The sequence below is a fragment of the Gadus chalcogrammus genome, chromosome 13 (genome assembly GCF_026213295.1).
Source record: "Gadus chalcogrammus isolate NIFS_2021 chromosome 13, NIFS_Gcha_1.0, whole genome shotgun sequence".
Classification (NCBI taxonomy): domain Eukaryota; kingdom Metazoa; phylum Chordata; class Actinopteri; order Gadiformes; family Gadidae; genus Gadus; species Gadus chalcogrammus.
The window spans coordinates 5,734,748-5,754,041 of record NC_079424.1 but is presented as its reverse complement, the minus strand read 5'-3'; the positions used below and the strand labels follow the sequence as shown (position 1 = coordinate 5,754,041).

General features: G+C 44.0%; 1 protein-coding gene across 1 annotated transcript in view; it reads right to left on the bottom strand.

Moving 5' to 3' along the window:
- Positions 1-13,072: 13,072 nt before the first annotated feature.
- The window catches only part of si:ch211-286o17.1 (uncharacterized), an 18,185-nt gene continuing 11,963 nt past the window's right edge, over positions 13,073-19,294 (bottom strand). The window contains exons 3-8 of the mRNA XM_056606058.1: positions 19,205-19,294; positions 18,460-18,540; positions 16,540-16,660; positions 15,981-16,033; positions 15,045-15,194; positions 13,073-13,264 (exon numbers count right to left, since the gene is read on the bottom strand). The exon at positions 19,205-19,294 is cut by the window's right edge and continues 137 nt beyond it. Coding sequence (XP_056462033.1) covers positions 13,073-13,264; positions 15,045-15,194; positions 15,981-16,033; positions 16,540-16,660; positions 18,460-18,540; positions 19,205-19,294 — 687 coding nt within the window. The remainder of the gene's footprint in view (positions 13,265-15,044; positions 15,195-15,980; positions 16,034-16,539; positions 16,661-18,459; positions 18,541-19,204) is intronic.

Below are 19,294 nucleotides of genomic sequence, written 5' to 3'. Positions count from 1 at the left end.
CATATATCATTCTGGCACCCTATTGGTTTATACGCGATACATGGCACCTGCGCATGACCAGAGCCCGTCTACATTCAGTACACATATATGGTTCTTTAATGTATTTGCATTGTACTAATTGCGTTCATTTTCAATGGGTATAAATGTGTCTGAAACAGGTGCATCCCAATTTTCTCAACATTAATATTATAGTCATTAGATGGCCTTTAGAAAAATGTTTTTGGGGGGGAAGTGGGGCAGTGTGCTATAGAGGTGTGCTGTGTGTGTCACTAATTCACAGATGGGATAAATGCAGAGACCAAATTCCTTGTATGTGTGAGCATACTTGGCAAAAAAAAGCTGATTGTAATTATATAGACCCCTGTGGCACGGCCTACGCTTTTGTCCTTAATGGCATTTTTTTCCCCTTGCATTACTTTTACTTTAATACTTTAAGTAGTTTTGAAACCAGTACTTTTATACTTTTACTTAAGTAAAAAGCTTGAGTTGATACTTCAACTTCTACAGAAGTATTTTTAAACGCTAGTATCTATACTTCTACTTGAGTAATGAATGTGAATACTTTTGACACCTCTGGTGATTCGTTTTTAGCCCGCACATTGGTCCTCTAATACAGGCCTATTTTTGTCTACATTGGACTGCTTTGCTGTCACATGACTGCCAGCAAACCTGTAATTAATAGCTTTCAGATCGGCCTAGGCCAACTCTTTCTCAATATAGATGCATGGTCAAGGATGTATTTTACAATCAAGCGTTGGTCTTTTAATAATATAAAATACTGAAAGAACATGAGTTAGTTATACTAATTATATGTTGGACACACATGTCACTCGAATCAACGATAAAATAAATAGCCTCAAAGAGTCTTTAGGGGATAAATTATTTTATTTAAAAGTTGTATTGAAAAAAAAAAGACCAGAGATCAACTTTCTCTACTATGGTTTACCATCCCTCACCCGCGGCATCTGCGTGTCGACGTTGTGTTCGGAGCTTCTAGAAAAATCCAGACGGAACAAGTCTGCCACCGTGTGGTCGACGTAAGTTTCACACGGGGCGCTTCGTTCGGCGGAGATGGACAATAAAACGGCACCAGAGATGATCGTCCCTCTACATTGTAACCGATTTCAAATGGTGCTAGACACTAAATGAACTCTAAACACCAGAAGAAAACGGTCAGCCTTGGTAAGAGGGCTAATTATAGCTTGTGATGCTACAAAGTAGCCGACATTCATTTCAGGTTGTCTCATTGTTTTGGCATCAAAACGATAACAACAGCAGTAGGCTACTTTATAGTACTTGACCTTCACTACCTTCTACTAATATTACCAGTACAAGTTTACAAACTATTTTAGGCTACTAAAGCTATCATAAATAGTATGCTAATCATATAAACACAGCAACAGTAAATAACAAACAACATTTAGGAATATGCTTTCCTAGTCAATTTAACTCAGGTAGGCCTAATGATTCAGCCAGCGAACTCCTCCACTAGCGACGGGGTTTCCAGCTCAGGAACACCGATTTCAAATGGTGCTAGATTGGATCTGGTACTCTAAAACACCACCTGAAACCGGTTCCCTGGGCAGGACGTGTTCTGGATCTGTTCTGGGGAGACCGGTCCGTCCTGGAGTAGTCTTCCCCCTGATGAACACCAAACAAACACAGAGTTAGTGTCTACAAGGAGGTGTCCATTCCCGTACTCCCAAAGGAAAGCTTCCTGGTTATTATTGGGACATGAAAAACATAGCAGAAAGAATAAGACAGGGATATGAACACAGATAGTAGCATTTTTTTGTTAATGTTCCTTTCTTATTTTTATTTTTTGAATAGTTTTATAAAATACAATTTGAGGTTCAATGGCAAGGTCTGGGAGGGCCTCAAACAGCAAAAAGCATAACACTTTAAATAGTACCAAATGAATTACAACTTCAAAAGATTACTATATTTAGATCCAGAGCACATTGTGTTGTTCTTGCCAGGTTTAGACCACTTGTCCTGAAGCCCTCTTTGTATTTGGATTTACTTCAAGTAAAGGAAAAAAATGATTGCGCAGTTTCAGCTGCCCCTCGGACTTCACCATGGCGACCATGGCGGGGAGCATAGCTGTTAACATTTAAAAGGGAAAAGGTACCAAACCGCACGCGTCTACAGCTCCAATCTGACGCCGGTCTCTTGTTATTGTGAAGAAGTGACGCAGCCACTAAATTAAAAAACTACATTGCTTCTCTTTAAAAGAAGCAATTACCTGTGACTGAGCATCTCTGTGGTATTGGTGAAGTTCTATTTTTGGATACTGTTGGAGTGTTTGAATCAAATAGGCCAGTCTTTGTTTGTTTGTTTAAGAGCTGAAAATATCCTCTGGGAGTTTTTTCTTGAGGTCGCTGTGACTGCGGCATGGACCTGAGTTACTGAGCAGACAACAGGCAGTCTCTCATCTGTCATGAGGCTCATCCCTCCCTCCTGTCAAATATAGCTATTTATGAACCGTCTCTTGCTACTGCGTGCTCTCTCTCTCTCTCTCTGCTTCTCTCTCTTCTCTCTCGCTCTCTACTTCTCTCGCTCTCTACTTCTCTCTCTCTCTCTGCTTCTCTCTCTGCATCTCTCTCTATCTGCCTCTCTCTCTCCATCTATCTGCCTCTCTATTTGCCTCTCTCTCTCTCTCTCTCTGCTTTTCTGTCTGTCTCTCTGCTACTCTCTCTGCCTCCCTCTGCTTCTCTCTCTGCCTCTCTCTCTCTGCTTCTCTTTGTCTTTCTTTCTCCCTCTCTCTCTCTTCATGCATCTTTCTCTCTACCTGCCTCTCTTTATCTCTCTCTGCCTCTCAATCTCTGCCTCCCTCTATCTGCCTCTCTCTCTCTCTCTCTCTCTCTCTCTCTCTCTCTCTCTCTCTCTCTCTCTCTCTCTCTCTCTCTCTCTCTCTCTCCGCCTCTCTTCATGTATAACTCTCTCTGCTACTCTCTCTGCCTCCCTCTATCTGCCTCTCTCTCTCTGCCTCTCTCTCTCTGCCTCTCTTCATGTATCTCTCTCTTTGCTACTCTCTCTGCCACTCTCTATCTGCATTTCTCTCTCTACTGTATTTAAGTGAATTCAAAATGCTGAAGGTTCGGTAGGTCAAAGTTCCTAGTTGTTGATACAGGTGAGATATGTGTTCAATATCCATGTCATTAAATCCATTACATTATGCGAGATTAAGACGATGCGTTTAACAATGATGTGAGCATCTCTCTGAATGTGTACCAGTGTGTGTTTTCAGTGTCTCTGTGAGTGCTTGTTTGTGTCTGTGAACATATGAGCGTGTGGGCGCATGTGTGCCAGTGTGTATGAGCATGTTCGTGTGTGTGTGTGTGTGTGTGTGATTAAAAGAGCAGAGTGTGACAGTATGAGCGTGTCAGCGCATGTGTAAAGCCAACGTAGTTAATCCTCTTAGATGGTTAGATTAGGGGTCCTGATTTGTCAGCGGTTGAGTGGGTCAAACCAACGCTTGGGCCAACCCCTCCCAACCGCTGCTGAAGGTAATGAATACCTCTCCGAATCAATCGGCACCGTGTCACGCAGCAGTGGGCCGTGGCAGTTCATCCATGGCCGTTGCGGATGCCAAGGTCATGGATGCGGATCTAGGTCATGTGACCGAAGGCTGGTCAGAGGTTGCTTCCTGATTGGTTGGTAGACCTTGCTGTTGTCCTGTCATGATGGAGCACGTGATAGCTGTGTGGGTTCTGTGTTAGATCTCTGACGTCCTCTCCCTATCTGCCTCGGGCCAGTTGTCCAACCTGTATAGGAATTCACTATGTGTATAGGAATTCACTATAATGACTTTGTCGTGTTGATTTCAGCCTCTGAAAAAAGGACTTATTAGTAGGTAAATCAGGGGTTCTTATGCCAATAGATGTGGCGCACTTTCAGGTCCACACAAGCAGTGGGATGACTGACATGGAAGTGTTGACTGGAGGAGTGAAATCACATCCGTTGTCCCCTTTTACGATGCATTTTTCAAGTGGAACCGGATATCAGGGCGGGGCTAAACATGGGTTGAATCTAGGGAGAGGGTTGTGATTGGCTCCTTCAGTGTTGTGATTGGCTACAGCAGTGGAGCACTAGGGAACGCCCCGAATAGTTTTCCCAGATCTTACCTATTGTTGGAATGTCATGTACACTGGCTGAGACTTGCACCAGCGGAAAAACAGCCGAAAAAAGGTGTGCATGGTTGTGTTTTATAGGAAATGGACAACTGACAGACTGACAGTCGCTCGGGGTCATGCCGATTCAAGTCTGGTACAGAACATGATGTGGACCGGATAGTCTAGTGACCGCCGGCCAAAAGGTATTGGGTTCGATCCCCAATGTCAGAAGCCTACTTATATTGGCATCCCCTAGACCACAAATGTACCTTACCCCCTACTTACTCATTCATGACCTGCATCTGAGTTCACTTTGGATAAAAGCATATTCTAAATTAATAATAGTACATGATGCAATGGCACCACTAATCATTGATGTTCGACCCCTGACCTGGAAACGCTTCTCGCTCTCCTATACTTCCTGGTCTTCCCCCTTTCCTTCCATTGCGTTTTATTCTATTAATATCCCTTCTTACTTCTCCAAAGCAACATCAATTGTGGGGAAGGCACTATAGCTTACATGGACGAAGATAGCTTACCAGCATGTATCGTTAGCTTCCACATAACAACGGATGCTAAGGGACGCTGCTTCTTAAGAAAATATATTAATTCGATTAGCAAGGGAGCATATCTGCAGAACCTTAAATTCGACCTCCCTTTGCTTTAATAACACAAATCCCTAATAATGATAATAATGATAATAATAATAATAATAATAATAATAATAATAATAATAATAATAATAATAATAATGACTAGGATTTGACTACATTTAGACGAGCTGCCAGAATATCCGAACGACCACCCCGGAGCGACCAACCTTCAAGTTCTACTGCTGTGCTGTGTTTGAGATGATGAAACAGAAACCGAAAGTGTGTGACATGAGCATGTGGGTGGCTGGAGGGGGAGAGGTGGAGAGGGGGAGAGTGGAAGGGGAGAATGTTTTCAGGAGATTTTAGGAAAAAAAAAAAATACGATGCATTTTCTTTTATGATCACGATTTCGAAGAGATGGATGCAACTCTGCGTCTCACTACTAATTTAAAATAAATCAAATAAATGTCTGAAGAGTCACAAGAGTCGGCTTATGTGTGGAATAAGAAGAGGCAAATAGTGTCAATAAATAAATATCAACTTACAGATGCTGTCGTAGACGGAAACTCATCTCATACTGTCCCCGTTTTCAGGACACAAAAGGCCGTCAAATCTTGTCCTGTTGACCCAACACATGGTGTCAAATAACTGAAGGAGACATGAACATACACTTGACAAAATACATAAAGCCCCCGAAGCTCCTCTCATTTTGCCATCCAACAGCCGTACACGTAATGCTGTCTTATGACCCCCTTTCCCTCTCATCCTGAAACCTATATCTGTCCTTCAAGAGGAAAATCACAACAGGAAACTTCCAGACAGCAGAAACAGAAACATGTTGAATATTTAACGAGCACATGTGTTTGTGTGTGTGTGTGCATGTTTCTATACATGTAGGTACATTTATGTGTATCTGTGTGTGTGTGTGTGTGTGCGTGTGTTTGTGTGCATGTGCTTATACATGCATATGTGTGTCTGTAGCTCTTATATAATGTCCTCCATTCTATATAATAAGAACCTGTGGGTGGTGCTGTGTATTGGACTCTGTGACCGTGTTGTGCGTGTGTGTATACATGTGTGTGTGTTGGTATTACATAATGTCCTGGGGATGTTTACGGTTATACATAATAGATCATGAAATAATATAGATTATGGATAATCGAATAGAGCACAGATAATACTGCCGTAACAAACATCCATTAACAACCTATCTGCCTCCGTCTATCTTAATGGGTCTGTGTTGTGGAAGCAGCGTTTGATTGGGCAGTACGCTACAGCATAACTTCAGTGGGGTGACTGCACAAACGGCAAAAAAACTGAACTTTACTGAATTCCACCGAGGCGTTATGAGACGTCATAGAAACGTCAAGACAGAGCTTTCAGCAGAGGACTTTAATAAGAAGCCCTGCAGTGGCCAGTCTACCGATCGAACCGCCTTCACAGACACTATGTCGTAAGAGCGTCTGTGTCCTGACACGGGTTTCGCTTTGTTTTTGGCAACGCGAAAACAATTCACGATCTGGCAGCGTTCGTGCTCGCTGTTAGCCAATTACACGCTTTCAGATACTCGCCCCGAGCGGCACGATTGGTCGAAAGACAAATAGGAAACGAAGGGAAAGTGAACCCAGATTTGAGCTGGTCTGCACTCAGACTTCGGATGATTAGAATACCATTAGACGAACAAAGCGTTTGTTCTGTTCCTCCACCAATGAGAGCACTTAGGACGCATTCCTCTCCGGTTCTGTAATTGTCTTCTCCTCCTGTGTTTATGAGGCTTCTAGGCCTCTTCTTCTTCTTCCCTCTCAGGAAGAATATCCAAACAGCTATTGAGGTCACCCCGCGGTGGCCGGCAAACTGGGTCAGGAGTTGGAGCTCTGAGGAAGGAGGGAGGGTAAACAACACAAGAACCTCAACCGCGTCTTCCTTATTAGAGCCGCACTGAGCTTGTTCCTCCTAATGTTTTTTTCACTGAAATGACTGGAAACAGACAGTTGGAAGTTTTGGTCGCGACCGGCGCGTATTATGGGATGGTTTTATCACATGTAGGACTGCTTTTGGTTGGCCGAGTGACGTTCTTTCTCGCCCTCTCTCACTCTCTCTATCTCTCTCTCCCAGTATGACCTTTAGCTGTTTGTTTGTTGAAACTGTCCCGATCAGATTCCCCTTTCAGAACCAGCTTGTTGTTCAGGTAACAGGTCAAAAGATTCCCATCCTCCGCGCCGCTTTACTCTGCTGTTTACTTCCTTGTTCTCTCTCTCTCTCTCTCTCTCTCTCTCTCTCTCTCTCTCTCTCTCTCTCGCGCACACCACTCCCCCCCCCCCCCCCCCCCACACACACCCACCCTGCTGGTGTGTGGTTAGCCAATCATCAACGATCCATGCTGCTTCACCCAGTGACCGAACGAACCCAGTTCGGGAAAAGACAGGTGCCTCTCTCTTCACTTATCGTTCTCTCTGTCTGTGTGTGTGTGTGTGTGTGTGTGTGTGTGTGTGTGTGTGTGCGCGTGTGTTTGTGCGTGTGCGTGTGCATGTGTGTGTGTGTGTGTGTGTGTGTGTGTGTGTGTGTGTGTGTGTGTGTCCCACCTCCGGAGGTAAGCAGAGGGAGGAAGGGAGGGAGGAGGGGGGGGGGGGGGGTGCCACACCTTCCCACCAGTCCACTTGGGTCATTAGGAAGTCAATGGAGAAAAACCGCCCCACACTGTCAACATTAGCGACGTAGCAACAGGCATGCCGTGCCCCCTACTGACTAAGGACAGGTGTGGATTACACGGCCCGCCACACGGACACACACATCCCCTTCAAGTGCCTCTCGAACCCACTCGATTATCCGTGCCTAAACAACATAACACAAAAACCTTCTTCTTTTTTCAACATGTTCATGTATGGACTTGTATAATAGATCCTCGTAATTTCGGGATGTGTCAGGAGATCGATTCTTTCGAGCTGATCGGTGAGAATGTAAACGTGACGGTGCAACAATAAGGAAGAGATTTTATGTAAACACCACGCAGCAACAAAACAGTGAGTGGTGAAACAGCACCCCCTATCGGCGGTGGGGAGGGCTTGTTTACATCATTCTAAGTGCGCACTCTATGTGATGTTTCCTTCTAAATACTCCCTAGGCTAGATTTAAGCTGCATATGTCTGACTTGTTAAAAATATGAATTAAAAATAAGTCACGTCACTCAGGCACGCTTTGACAGACGAACTCGTTACAGAGCAACACAAGTATAGTAACCCGTCCCTACATATGGATATCACGGCTGTTGTTATGTCCGCCGCGTGAAGAACATGCATAACTGTGCGTCATAGGAAAGGAAAAACAAGAAAGTGATGTACGATGTGTCCGTGCCAAGAAGTACTGCGTAACATCGCCCGCTCCTTCAGTGATAACGCACTATCCATCTCTTGCGCAGCATCCTATTCCAAGTTGTCCCTTCGCACGGCATCCCCTGGCCTTATCGTGCTTTTGTTTACCTTTTTTTTCCATCTTTTTTTTCACAGTAACTTAAACAAACTCGGTGGTTTGGTTGAGAATACTATAAGGAGTTATAGCGAACGTGATGTGACACAGAAGCCTATTGCCCAACGCAGTGGAAAGTCCCGCTGGGTTGTATTTGCTTCGCCTTCAGCCTGGCTCTCTGACGCAGTTCCATTTACCTGTTGTCATGTCGATGATGATAAACACGCGTTACATTCTTCCATTAGCTCCTTTCTGATGGTTCCAATTCTCATTTTAAGTACGACACACGCAATATCATGACAGATATAACCACTTCCCCCAACCCCTACAACCTAATTCCTTCCTTTTCACCTCGACATAGCTTAGTTGTTGCGAATTACATATTGGTATTCTCTACACAAAATACGCAGCTTACCTTGCCTCTGCTCCATTATAATGTAAATAACTTACGTGTTTGCCGCAAGGCCTGCTTTCCTCGCATGCGTCCGGGTCTCATCCCATCCTTCTCCCCGAGATCTTGTTCCCCATGAATGGGTGGTCAGTCACCTGTCGCCTTCCGACCTGTTCTCATTGTTTGCCATCGCGAAGTGCCCCACGCATTATTACAGAGTCCCTATCGATTTTTCCATAGCGCAACATGCAGGCCCCGCCCCTGACACTCCCCCGCGCTGTGGTTGGCCGACGGGCTCTGTGTTTTTTTACCCCTCGTCACAATCACATGTGGCTGACGCATGTTTACAAACATCGGTAAAATCACATGGTAATCTGGCCCCTTTTTACCGTAAACTGCCTCATACTGACGCAGCTTCCTCTTGTTTCTGTTTTTCCTGCTTTCTTTTTTAACAGATCCCAAAGGATCAACGTAATCGGACCATCTCTCTCTCATCCAATTACAAATGGAAAAAATAAATAAAAAAAACAGTAGCCCACGCATCTGTTAAGAATTTATGCCTACTTTTTTATTTTTTGCTTTTGTTTACGTCCTCGACGCAGATGTCAAAGACGATGATCATCAATATATTTTATAATAATTATTATAAGCCTATTATAGCCTATACTATTAGACGTATAGCATAATTTTATCATCTGAAAAAAAATCGAAAGTTTACGACGAATAATAACAATAACTTTAATGTGTTTGCGTAGTAAACATGGCATAATCGCTGAGGCGTCTGGGTTATAGTTCTATTTTTATGACGGAAGAGGGCGCTGTTAGACCTTATCACCGCACTGGCTCTGATACAGATAACTGATCCCCGGTCCGCCCGCATAGTGGGGCAGACCTACGTCGTCGGCCCCGGGGCGAGAACATTCTGTCACTTACCCAAGCACCCAGAGGAGGGAAGAAACAACGAGAAGGATGACAATGGGGAGATCGATGTACAACTTAATGAGTTTCTTCTCTTGGGACAATAATATCGAATCTAACCCTTAAACTGCAATTGTGTCGACCGTCGACACAATTTAAGAAAAATCCGTAAATGAAAAGGCTAAATCGCAATTGCATATGCATCAATATATGTAATCTAAAATGCGGTAAGAATACATGTTAATGTACTCGAAAATGTAATTTATTACTGTGATTTGCTAATGTAGTCTAATTTAAATATCATCCATAAAAGTAATTGGTTAGGTTACTGTAATCTAAAATGTAATTCAGAGAGTAATCCATTACTGTAATCTGAAATGTCGTCCATGAAAGCAGTCTGTTAGGCCTACTGCAAACTAAAATGTAATCTTTCATCCGTTTAGTTTTCTTTAACCTCTCAAGGACTTTCCTTTGGTCTGTTTCACCTTGGTTTGTTTCAGCGCCGGTTGTTGAATAGGCACTGTTACACATGCTCAATGATGTGCTTGGAGCGCATTGCCATTCTGCCAACAAACAATGGCGGTACATGGACCCCTTTTTAAATAATAATTAATACAAACATATGTTGGATTATTATGTGCATTGTTATGCCTGAAGTCATTGTTCAGCTGTCATACCTTATAGGTATAAATCCTTATAGGGTTAAAACCTTAAGCTTAACTAAACCTTACACTAAAACTAAACCATTAAGGAAACCCTTACCCGAAAAGCAAACCCTAACAATAGAACCAAAGCCTAAAACCTACCCCAAAACGAAACCCTAGTCCATCAAACCCGTACACCAAAACCCGTAAATCAAAAAACCTAAACCTAAAAGGACCTCGACCTCATCTGCATGTCTGGCAGCACAACATGTGGTCTCGACCCCGAGGTGGAGAAGCCCTAGTGACTAGTGCTTTCAGTGTAGCGACTAACGGGTTCTAAATTCTAAATAGTCATGAACCAAAGTTAACACGTAAGTGCACTTCAAAATGTAAGTCTGCTTGAAATGTACTGTAACACTGTAAAGGCTCTTGCGATAAACACATGTTGGCCACTGAAAAGAAGAAAGAGGCTCCGCACAAGAGAGGCAGGCTGAGATGGCTCTGGGTAAACACTCATACCTCATGGGCATGAGGCTCGGATCCCACTAGTAATATTGTGCTCCCATCTATCATATTTAGTAAGTAACCTAATCTCATCATTGTTTTAGGGTAATAATATGGAGTTTCATGGCAAATGTCCAAACTCACGTTAGAAAGGTGCTGGGAGTTTCACTCTTCTTATCAGTCAGTTGAAGTTATCCATAAAGTCAACGAGTTATCTTAATTTAAATCCTTGTTAACTTTAAACCATATCAGGAGTTAAATAAATTGAGTGGGCTAGATATTCTAGTGGCGTGTGTGTGTGTGACTACAAGCACAAAGGTATTAGGTTCAATCTCCAAGGTCTTCTTCAGTTACTCTTATCCATAAGAGATATCAGTTACTTTAATAAATAGATGTTATCTCTACTATATCAACTAGAATACCAAACAATGCTAGAGCTGACTTGTTTGAGCAGTGAAAGGCTGTCTAATCTGGAGATACTGATTGGAAATGAAAGCTACAACTTGTTGAATGCAGATCCTTCTGATCGCTCACCTATCACACACTGTAGCCTTGTCTCTTTGTTACAATTTACTGGCGTAGAACTACTTGGCGATGGAAGTAAATCTCTCGTGTGTCTGTATGTGTGCGTCACGTGTGTGTGCGATGGAAGTAAATCCTTTGTATGTTGGCGTGTTTTGTGTGTGCCAAAACTGTACAACTGAGAAACATAACCATTTTGATAGTATCTTATAGTCTATGAAACCTAAGGGGCCATTCACAGATATCCTGAATACATTATATCTCATGATTTAATGTGTGCATGCGGTTGTTGTTTCTTTATATACGTTGCAGTATTTAGAAAAATATTTGTTGAGATGATCGATCTCTGTAGTTTGCCAAGTAACTATTATGCACTCATTTTTTGAATCTGATCCCTAGTTCTGGGAAACAATGATTCTGTTTTTGTCTGAACACAAGTGAAGAAGAGACAGGAACATGAAATATTGTTAACAATCACAGTTTATGAAACGTATAGAGATGCTACAGAGAGGGTAAGAAGCAGAGCTATTTACACATGCAGCTTTTGATGGTGACCTGTGGTCTAACATGGTTGTTATTGATCAAAATAATGTTGATTGAGTAGAAAAAAGAAGGTTGTCCTAGGAATGTTGAACCTTCTCTGTACTTTGTCCTCGTTTCACAGCAGTGCATCAACAAGAGAAATGAAATTAACTTGACCTGAAAAACTAAAATGACGTTATCATTTCTGTATTGATTTTTAATAACATTCCCCAAGACACAGTGGTAAGAGTCAGTATAAAAAAATAGCAGTTGCAAGAAAACTGTACAATGAAATTACATGACGGAAATGTGTTACACTACCTTGAAACATAACACCTACACTAATTTGTAAACCAATCAGAATGCACAGGCTCCGACCAAGAGAAACATGATCCTTTGGTTTCTTCTGCTGGAAGGCTACTTCGTTGGTGCTGATGATAAAACAGCTTGTTGGCAACTTGTTGGCATTATATCTGGTCCCTGAGTCCCAAAGCACGCTAGCTGCTGAGGGAATATTTGTTGGATTGCTACTTTTAGTTGGAGTGGTAAATAAACGTGATGCTGGCGCAGAATTGAAACTCAATGATCAATTAATAAACGTTTCTTTGGGACATTTCCGCATGTTGGTAGGTATTGCCTGTTTTGGAGTTGGTTTGATCTTCCACCAAGATCCATTCAAAACTTTGGGCGAGTAAGATACAAAAGCACCAATAAACAAACAAATAACAGAAATCAATGAAGCAGGGAGGTGAGAGTCGGCCATTTGAACCCCAAACCAGCCGTCTTTTCACCTTTAACCAGGTGCCATTTGGTTCCATAGCAATGTCTGTGCCTCTTTGGGACAGGACACGTACCATCTCTGTCCCTTTTGGTATTGACTGTATGTCTTCTAGACGGCCTTGAAGGTGGGCTGAGCGGGGAAGCCGTTCCCTCACGCCCCGTGTCTAAAACCCTCTTCGTCCTCCTCCTCTTCCTCTTCATCTTCATCATCATCATCATCATCATCATCATCATCATCGTCGTGACCCAAGCCCCACCAGGCCGGCGATTTCAGGACACAAGTTCACATTACAAGGCGCCACACGTCTACCAGCTTCGTCATCATCGTCGTCGCCACGGTCACGGCCCAACGGGGGGGTGCCGTTGGCGGGTGGAGCCGAGGGGGGGAGGGGGCGGAGGTGCTCGTGGTTTTTGGATTCCCGTGAGAACGTATCAGAGACAGTGTGAGGACAGGTGGGTGGAGGTGGAGGTGGAGGTGGAGGCGGAGGTGGAGGCGGGGGGGGGGGGGGGGGGGGGATGGGGATGTGATTGGTGATTGGGGGGGAGATGTGAAGCAGTTCAAACGGAGGGAGGAGGAGGTGGGACGTGTGGTGGTGGTGGGGGGGGGGGACTGACTCCCGCTCACATCTCCGTGTCGGCGACGGGGGTCTGGTTGGGGGCGTGGCCGTTGGTGGCGGGGGGGGCGGGATTCTCCGGGAGGGGCTCGGCGCCGTTGGTGGCGGCGGGCTTCTCCAGGAGGGGGTCCTGGGGCAGCGGGGCCACGGACACCAGTGTGTTGGCCTGGTTCTCCTCGTCCACCTGGAACGACTCGGCCTGGGGGGACACGGGACGAGCAAGGCAGGGTTAACACGCGCGTACGAAACCCCTTCACTCACATGGGAAGGAGGTGCTTGAACACTTAATGAGATTTAGCCGTATGAATAAATGCACCAACAACATACGTATCAATACATAAACATATCTTTCGAATTAAACGTGTAATTACTCTGCTCGCAAGAACATTTTATTAAGATAGAGGATAACTCAAGGGCCATTAAGAAGCCCCTTTAAATGCAGCCATGAATCCCATCCTAGAAATGGCATTGTTTTACACTCCCCTCGTAAGAACTTAATGAAATGCCTGTCCATTTTATACCACCTACTTATTCAGAATGGGCTGCATCTAAACTGTGTTCTGTGTTGTCTCGGAAACGGACTGGTAAAAAATTAATTGGGGTGGAGAACAGTCACGCTATCAGCAATGTTCTCTTTGAGAGGCGTTGTCCGAAGATCCAACAAAACAAACCAAACCCAGAAAAAACTAACAAATATGATTTCAATTAGGCATAGGAACGAGGCTTCACAGCCCAAGGGGTGTGGGGCCGGCGATTGTTTTTACAGTAATCATCTCCCTACTCAGGGCACTTCCTGTCCTGCTAAATACTGCTCTCTATCAGGGAGGGCCAGCGTTGGAGAACGGACAAGCATGAGAGAGAGACATGGACACCGAAGCCGCGTTCAATGTCGCTTACAAAAGGCCGGTGAATACCCGTTCTCCCACAACAACACACTGAGAACGAGGCCAGATCATTCTCATGGGTGTGCCCCCCACATGAAAACCTTTCAGCCGATGATGTCATGAGATTTGGTAAAAGTACAAAAAAAAAAAAATGAGAAAAGAAATCAAAGCCATCTGGAGATCTTGGCGCCGTGGGCAACGGGTGTTTATTGGGACCAGTAGAGGGGACCCTGAACGAAGGGTTTGAAATGGGGGGAGCGTGTTTTTCAAGCGCAGGCCTCGGGCCAGAGTCTGACAGTTGGATGACACAGGGTGTTGCTATCCGCCGACTGTAACGTTTTATTTTAACAAGAGGGGTATGCATGTTTATAATCTCTTCGGTGGACTGGTTTCTCTTCTTGGCACGGATTGTTGCCTTTGTTCAGCGAGACAACTATTTAAGCTGGGGAGGGTAGGCTGCAGTATTCAGTCAAGCATCTTCAAGTCAAAAGTTTCTTTGTCATGAATGATGAAGTTTCAGACAGAATCGAACTCTGTCTGCAGTGGCAGATGACATTTAGAGATAAAATGTATGTAATAGTAAACGATTACAATTAGGTTACATTTAGCAGACGCTGTTATCCAAAGCGTCTTACAACGGTTAATGCACACATTGACACACTGACGGCAGAGTCAACCATGCAAGGCGACAGCCAGCTCGTCAGGAGCAGTTAGGGTTAAGTGTCTTGCTCAGGGAAACATCAACACTCAGCTATGAGGAGCTGGGGATCGAACTAGCAACATTTCGGTTACGAGATAATGATACGGTTAGAGCAATCAATACATGTATAAATTATATTCAGAGGTAACAGTAACCAATTATATGAATGGAATACCTTTACAGGAACCTAGAGACACAGATGTCATTTATAGATAACATTTGCGGGTTCAAGTTACCAATTACATCTAAAGATGACAATCACCGTCTTGAGTCACCGATTATGTTTACAGATGACAATTACAGGCTCAAGAAAACGATTACTTATAGATTACAATTACGGGTGAGAGTCACCAAAAAACATGGACGGACTCCATTGAAGGAGCAGGCCTACTCACCAGTCGGACTCCCTTGGAGCTCTTGCGGTGTGTTTTGAAGTAATAGCCGGCCACCAGCAGAGCAGCCAGCAGCAGACCACTGATCAGCAGGGACACCAGAACCATCTTAGAGCCCTTCACCACACGGGGAGAAGCCTCCTCCACGTCGATCTACTCAGAGAAACACACAGCAGGGGAAACGGTGGAAGACATCATGACCAGCGCACACAGTATGGCCCCCAGTACATGTAGTCGTGCGTCAGAACAGTGCAGGTAAATACTTTCTAGTCCAAAGTATTAAAGTGTCAAAGAGTCAAACACTTCATAATATCTTACAGGTAATTTAACGTTTCACCCTTGAAACCTAAGGATAAAGTTTGTTGTTTGTACCGTTGTCAGGCCTGAACGTTTTATTGAACTGAATGCATGAGAATTATAGCCCTCGACTTCAAATACTGCAAGCCGCAAGCTCAATTGTACACCCAATTTACACCGTCTGACCACTGAATTCTTTACTTTGGTGGGTACACTGGGAACAATGTGTACCATGGGAAACATGAAGGCTGTAAAATGGATGAGTCAGTGTTCTGGGAATTCTCTGGAATTGTGTTTTGGATAATATGGACGTCAATCAAGTTCAAGACATTTAACAAATGACAGTGGAAGTCTAAACGATGGATAATTGGGTGTATGTGACATTTGAAATATGTAAAAATTGGATGCACTTGTTTACATTGTTATAATTACTGTGATATTTTTCAAACTTTACAAGAAAACACACAAACACTCACACACACACACACACACACACACACACACACACACACACACACACACACACACACACACACACACACACACACACACAAACAAACAATAATTACACAGCCGCGTCCATGAACTGTTTGCCTATGATGTATTCTCTGTGTTATTGTGTACAAACGATTTATTTGTTACCTTATCTTTGATGTTGTCATTGTTGAACTTATCAGCCATGGCCACTGCATCGGCTGAAAGCAAACAAATAAATGTTTTCTTTTATACCAAAGATAACAGAACTAAACAGAGTCAGTACAATCTACAAGCATCAAACCACAAACACTCCAACTCAAGGCTGCCCCATTTCCGGCACTGAGCTGGCCAACGGCGGTTAAAATAGTCCAAGAATATAAGTGACTTAAAACTCATGTATGTTTTTGTAATTTTTTTTTACCTTAGCTAAATAACATTTTAGAAATTAAAGTTTAAAGATTTAAAGCGTAAACACCTTTATAAATATAAAAAAACATATCTAAAGTGGGATTTCAACCCATGATGTGAGACTGGAGCAGAAAAGAGTAGTTGTAAAGTGTTCCTAACTCCCAGCTGAAGGATTCTTGGTTCAACATGGATGTGGCTGTAGAGCCCTTGAGCATGAAGCTCCACCCCTGCATGTTCCTCATTAACATACTCAGGAAACCACTCTGAACAATACACAAAATCAATTGTATGGCTATTAGGAAACAGTCGGACTGACCTTCCACATACTGTCCGGAGACCAGGACCTGGGTGGAGCCCTGTTCCTGGTACAGGTCCAGCTTGCAGTCCTCCCCACAGAGCTGCTGAAGCACACTGGCTATCTTAGTCCTGCTTTCCTCCTAAGGTGGGGGGGGGGGGGGGGGAACGCGTTAAAACATGGAAACAAACACGGCTATGTCTACAATAGTAGCAGGGTTATTAACTACATGCAACAATTGTACGTAGTGGTTTTGTGCTAGGTTTGTGCTATCTGCAACGGTTTATGAATGACTGAATGAGTCTGTATTTTTGTTCTTAAACCTGGCCCTTTCCATGTCCCACGTGAGCAGTACCAGCTTTTGCCCCTAGGAGGCGCTTTAGGGTAGCTGGCTGCGAGAGGAATAAGTTTGGGCGTTTTGTTATTGAATCCACCACATTGCTCAGCCAACAGAGGAGCGCAACAAGCTGGGTGATCATCCCCCCCACACACTGTTGATTGAGTGAGACAGAGGCTGGAAATAAGCTAAACATTAGCTGGAAGAATGCTAGAAATTAGCAAGATACTTGCCTGACAGTAGCTAGAAATTAGCTTGACAGCAGCTATGCATTAGAAGGATAGTTGCGAGACTAGCGAGACATCAGCTAGACATTAGGCAGACGTGAGACATTAACGGCCTTACTTAGCTTACAACTCCATTAGTCTTGGATATATTTGTTTGACTGTGAAGAAGCACAGATGCCCCTCGCTCCCTACTCCCTTCTCACTCCCTTCCTTCCCTACCCCCCCCTGTCTCTGCTCAACTATCCTGCCCAGTTAGTCAGCAGACAGAGAGACCGCTGCATCTCAGCATCTACAGGCTGAGGAGCCATGTTTATTTCTCTGTCCATTACCGTGACTGAATAGTCTAGGTTCTACCCCTACACAGCGACACGGTGAACGCACACAAGCATGCATATTAAAACACACACACGCACGCACGCACACGCACACACACACACACACACACACATATAGACACACATATAGCCATACACACACACGCACACATACATCTACACATATACACATACACAGACACACACAAACATTCACACACACCAATGAAACTTCACTCAGGAACCGTGGCCGAATTTCAAAAGCACAAATTGCTTTAAATCCCCTCCCCCCTCCCCCCTCCCCCCTCCCCCTCCCCCCTCCCCTCTCCCCTCCCCACCTCCACCCAGGGGTCCCCCCCCTCGGCTCTAAGCAGTGACGCTCAGTGCTTTCTTTGTTTGATGGGCATCAAGGTTTAAACGATTTAGCGCTCCTGACGAGGAAGAATTTCCTGCGGAGCACGGCTCCGACGACAGTTAAAGGTAAACGCCGTAGTGGAATGCTGCGCGGAGAGAATGTTTTCCTTTGTACTGTGCTGACGTTTCCTGTTCGCAGAGACTGATAATAAGCAAGTCTGACACTGTACCGCCCTGCTAAACCCCCAGCTCACGCTAGTTTCCACACTTCCAACATGGCCGCTTGTTTTTGGGGGGGAAATACAGCGAGGCGCTTGTTTTGGCGGCTGGAGAGACACATTTGTTGGTTTGGGTTGATGTGGTTTATTTGACTGACGTCGTAGCTGTGTCTACCTTTCGTGTGTGTGCCAAGTGATTTACGTACACGTTTGGTAATCTACTCGGTCATAGTCGGGAAATCATTTTAATCTTTCATCGCCTTAATGAAATCGGTTGAAACCATTGATTATTCAATTCCTAGTGGCCGAAGTGTAAGCAGCAGGCATCCTTGAGAAAAGTGGCTCACCCCACTAGCTCCTTAATGCAAATTCTCCATGAAGCTGAATTCACTGTAAATCACTTGGGATGAGGCTGATAAAATGAAATGAATGCGATCAAATCTGCTTCATGAATAAATAGCATATATTAAAAGTTGCTCTTCTGAACTTACACAGCTGGAAGAGGTCTTGAGCTTCAAACTCACTGCATCCTTGAATTCAACCGCTTCTTTAGACACGCACATGACATCAAGCTGGTGAGAAAACACAAACAACCACGGGTTGAACCAATCAATGACTTTGGTTCCAGGAGGTCTGTCCAATCACAGTGGACAGCATATTCTTGTTTGTACAGAAATAGTTAAGCTTAAGGGTGGGAAATGTATCTAGCATATGGTCTTGCTTTAGTTCTGTTGTAGGTCTACTGTGCCGTTGAATTCTGCCTTCATTTTGACCCTGAGATATATTCTAGTCTTTCCGTAGCAGAATAAGTGGAAATCTGTTAAGTTTTGTTTATGTAAACAAGGATTTGGTCTTGTGACTCAGAGAAGAGCATGTTTACCAGTGATGTCAGCCTGAAGGCTAAACTGGTCAAATGTTTTCCTGGCCTGAATCTTTAAACTTATTTTACCCTTTCATTATTCAGTGAAACTACATTTTAACTTGGAAGAACTGCCATTTAAAATGTAATATTTAAGAATTGGAGAAATTATCGAATAAAAAAATAGAAGGCAGTAAACCACAAAAAACAAACAAACCCACTCCGAAAAGAGTTTGAATCATGCCAGGACAAAAATAGAAAAAAAAGTGCAAATAAGTGCAAAAAAGGGGCTCTCCACTCCAAGCTTCTGCGAAGAACCATCCCCTGCTCCAGGTCTACATTCAGATAAACCTGTGAAACCGTCTGCCATATCTGACCTGGGGCGGTTTGTCAGGTCCATCTCCTCTGGAGGACTGGGGCCCCTGGGTCTGAGTCTCGGCGGGCCCCGGGCCCTTGGTCACAGCCTG